Consider the following 1846-nt stretch of genomic DNA (forward strand, 5'->3'; position numbering starts at 1 on the left):
TTCTGTACTAATTAGATATACACATTCTGGGTGTACTATACAATAATTATGTATATCCTAGATACACAAGTTTACAAGGGTTGGTTGTAGGTCCTGCCGGAAACTGTAGCCAAACCTTCCTTAAATCTCATTCTACCGTCAGATACACTAAATGAATTTAAGACAGGGCAGTCATTAATGGAATGTCTTTGAGTAAAGGTCTACTGGTACAGCATCGAACAACCAGAACAAAGGACACATTAAGTAAAGGGTAGACTTACGGAATAGATGTGTAACATAAGTTAGAATTCCGAATAAACTTTTTCAGAAAAATGCATTTTTCTAGGTGAGGGGCGATTCTACATTAGCCCCGAAATTTCTGTTTTATTCGGGGTCTTTCAATTTTTTTCTCACACGTTTCGAAACAAATGGGGTGGGGATGAGCCTTTAAAAAAAATAAAAGGTTCCCCCACTACTGTTTTGAAATGTGTCACCCCCCCCCTTTCACGAACGCGCATTTTTTTTTCATATTCGTTCACAGCAAATTGTTTTACACCTGTTACACTATTTTTTTTTTTTTGTGTGTGTGTGCTCGGGTCAAACGCTTTAGTTTGACGAAATAAACTTGGAGAAACTACGACCAAAACGGACAAATTTCAACTTATGTTAGTTATACCGAAAATCTGCCAAATAAATTTAAGAAACACAAGCTGAATAAAAGAGGAGTTAGTCACGGCTGGAACCCCTTTGATAAAAGGTTCTGTCATTTTAGGAACGACGCAATGATAGAAGAACACGAACAAATTGAAATAACAATAAATTAGGTGTGTTAATGAATAAAACGAAAACTTCTGTAAAAAAATGACATCTTTAATAGTGAGATATTGGTTAGATGGAATTAGAATAAATAAACAAGAAGAACATTTACATTGACAGAGGTCATTGGAGTCCGTTTCAGTTGTGGATAGGGGTTCGAATCCGAGAAGTTCCGAGCTGAGGTTTGGGGTCGTAACCAATTCGTTCTTGAATCTCACGAATAAACTGGGCCTTAGTTTTACTGCCGGGTGTTGTGTCTCCGCTGCATGTTCCTGGCAGGGCACCTGTTGACGACGAAGACTGCTCACCAACAGCATCGACAGACATCTTCTGCGCATTCTGTTTCAGTCTCTCGTTCTTCATCGCTTCGTATTCTTTGATGTCTTCCAGTTTCAATTCAATCCGAGTCGGGTTACGGCGCAACATCTTCGATTAATATGGACGGTAAAAAGACCAACGTTTGTCCTCTCTCTCTCTCTCTCTCTCTCAGTCTCCCACGCTGTCAAATAATGGCAGTTAATGTTAGATTAATAAACATCAGACGGAAAGACAAGGAAGTGGATTCGAAGACAGATTTTCAGATACCGCGCTTTTAAGCAAACATGGTGGATAACGGTGTAAGGGGAAATGATGTCCCTCTTTTATAAACAGACCAACCGGTTGTTGGCGCATGTTCTTTCTTGTTTTACTTAATTTAACAATTTATATATAAAGTAGATAAAGGTTAAGGCTGTTTACACCTTTCAATTGCAATATTGTCATTTAGTCATATACATACATACATATATTGCGTATTTATTATCCCTTTCAAAGCCCTCATATATCTACTGCAAACACCGTCACTAAGCCTCTCCTAGGTTTCTCCCCATCACTTGCCAACGTCCTCTCTATCCTGCCCACTCACCCAGTCCATTCCTCTGCATCACTTCACCTATCCTCACCACCTCTGATATCCTTCAAGAACATGCCTTGACCCACCTTCACCTTCATCTCTCTCACTATCGCTCTCCTTATCCTATCTTACTCTCAAACTCACTCTCCTTTCCCTTCC

General features: G+C 39.5%; 1 protein-coding gene across 1 annotated transcript; it reads right to left on the minus strand.

Annotated features, from left to right (window-relative positions):
• Window positions 1-828: 828 nt before the first annotated feature.
• On the minus strand, window positions 829-1440 carry LOC106869900 (anaphase-promoting complex subunit CDC26). The gene has a single exon (XM_014915828.3). It carries the CDS (start codon window positions 1219-1221, stop codon window positions 934-936), a length of 288 nt encoding a protein of 95 aa, XP_014771314.1. The 5' UTR covers window positions 1222-1440; the 3' UTR covers window positions 829-933.
• Window positions 1441-1846: the final 406 nt, after the last annotated feature.

Source organism: Octopus bimaculoides, chromosome 1 (genome assembly GCF_046866305.1).
Source record: "Octopus bimaculoides isolate indiv1 chromosome 1, ASM4686630v1, whole genome shotgun sequence".
Lineage (NCBI taxonomy): Eukaryota > Metazoa > Mollusca > Cephalopoda > Octopoda > Octopodidae > Octopus > Octopus bimaculoides.

Bases quoted from the DNA above. Each gene is read 5' to 3' on its own strand.
- LOC106869900 (XM_014915828.3), bottom strand. From the start codon at position 1,221: ATGTTGCGCCGTAACCCGACTCGGATTGAATTGAAACTGGAAGACATC.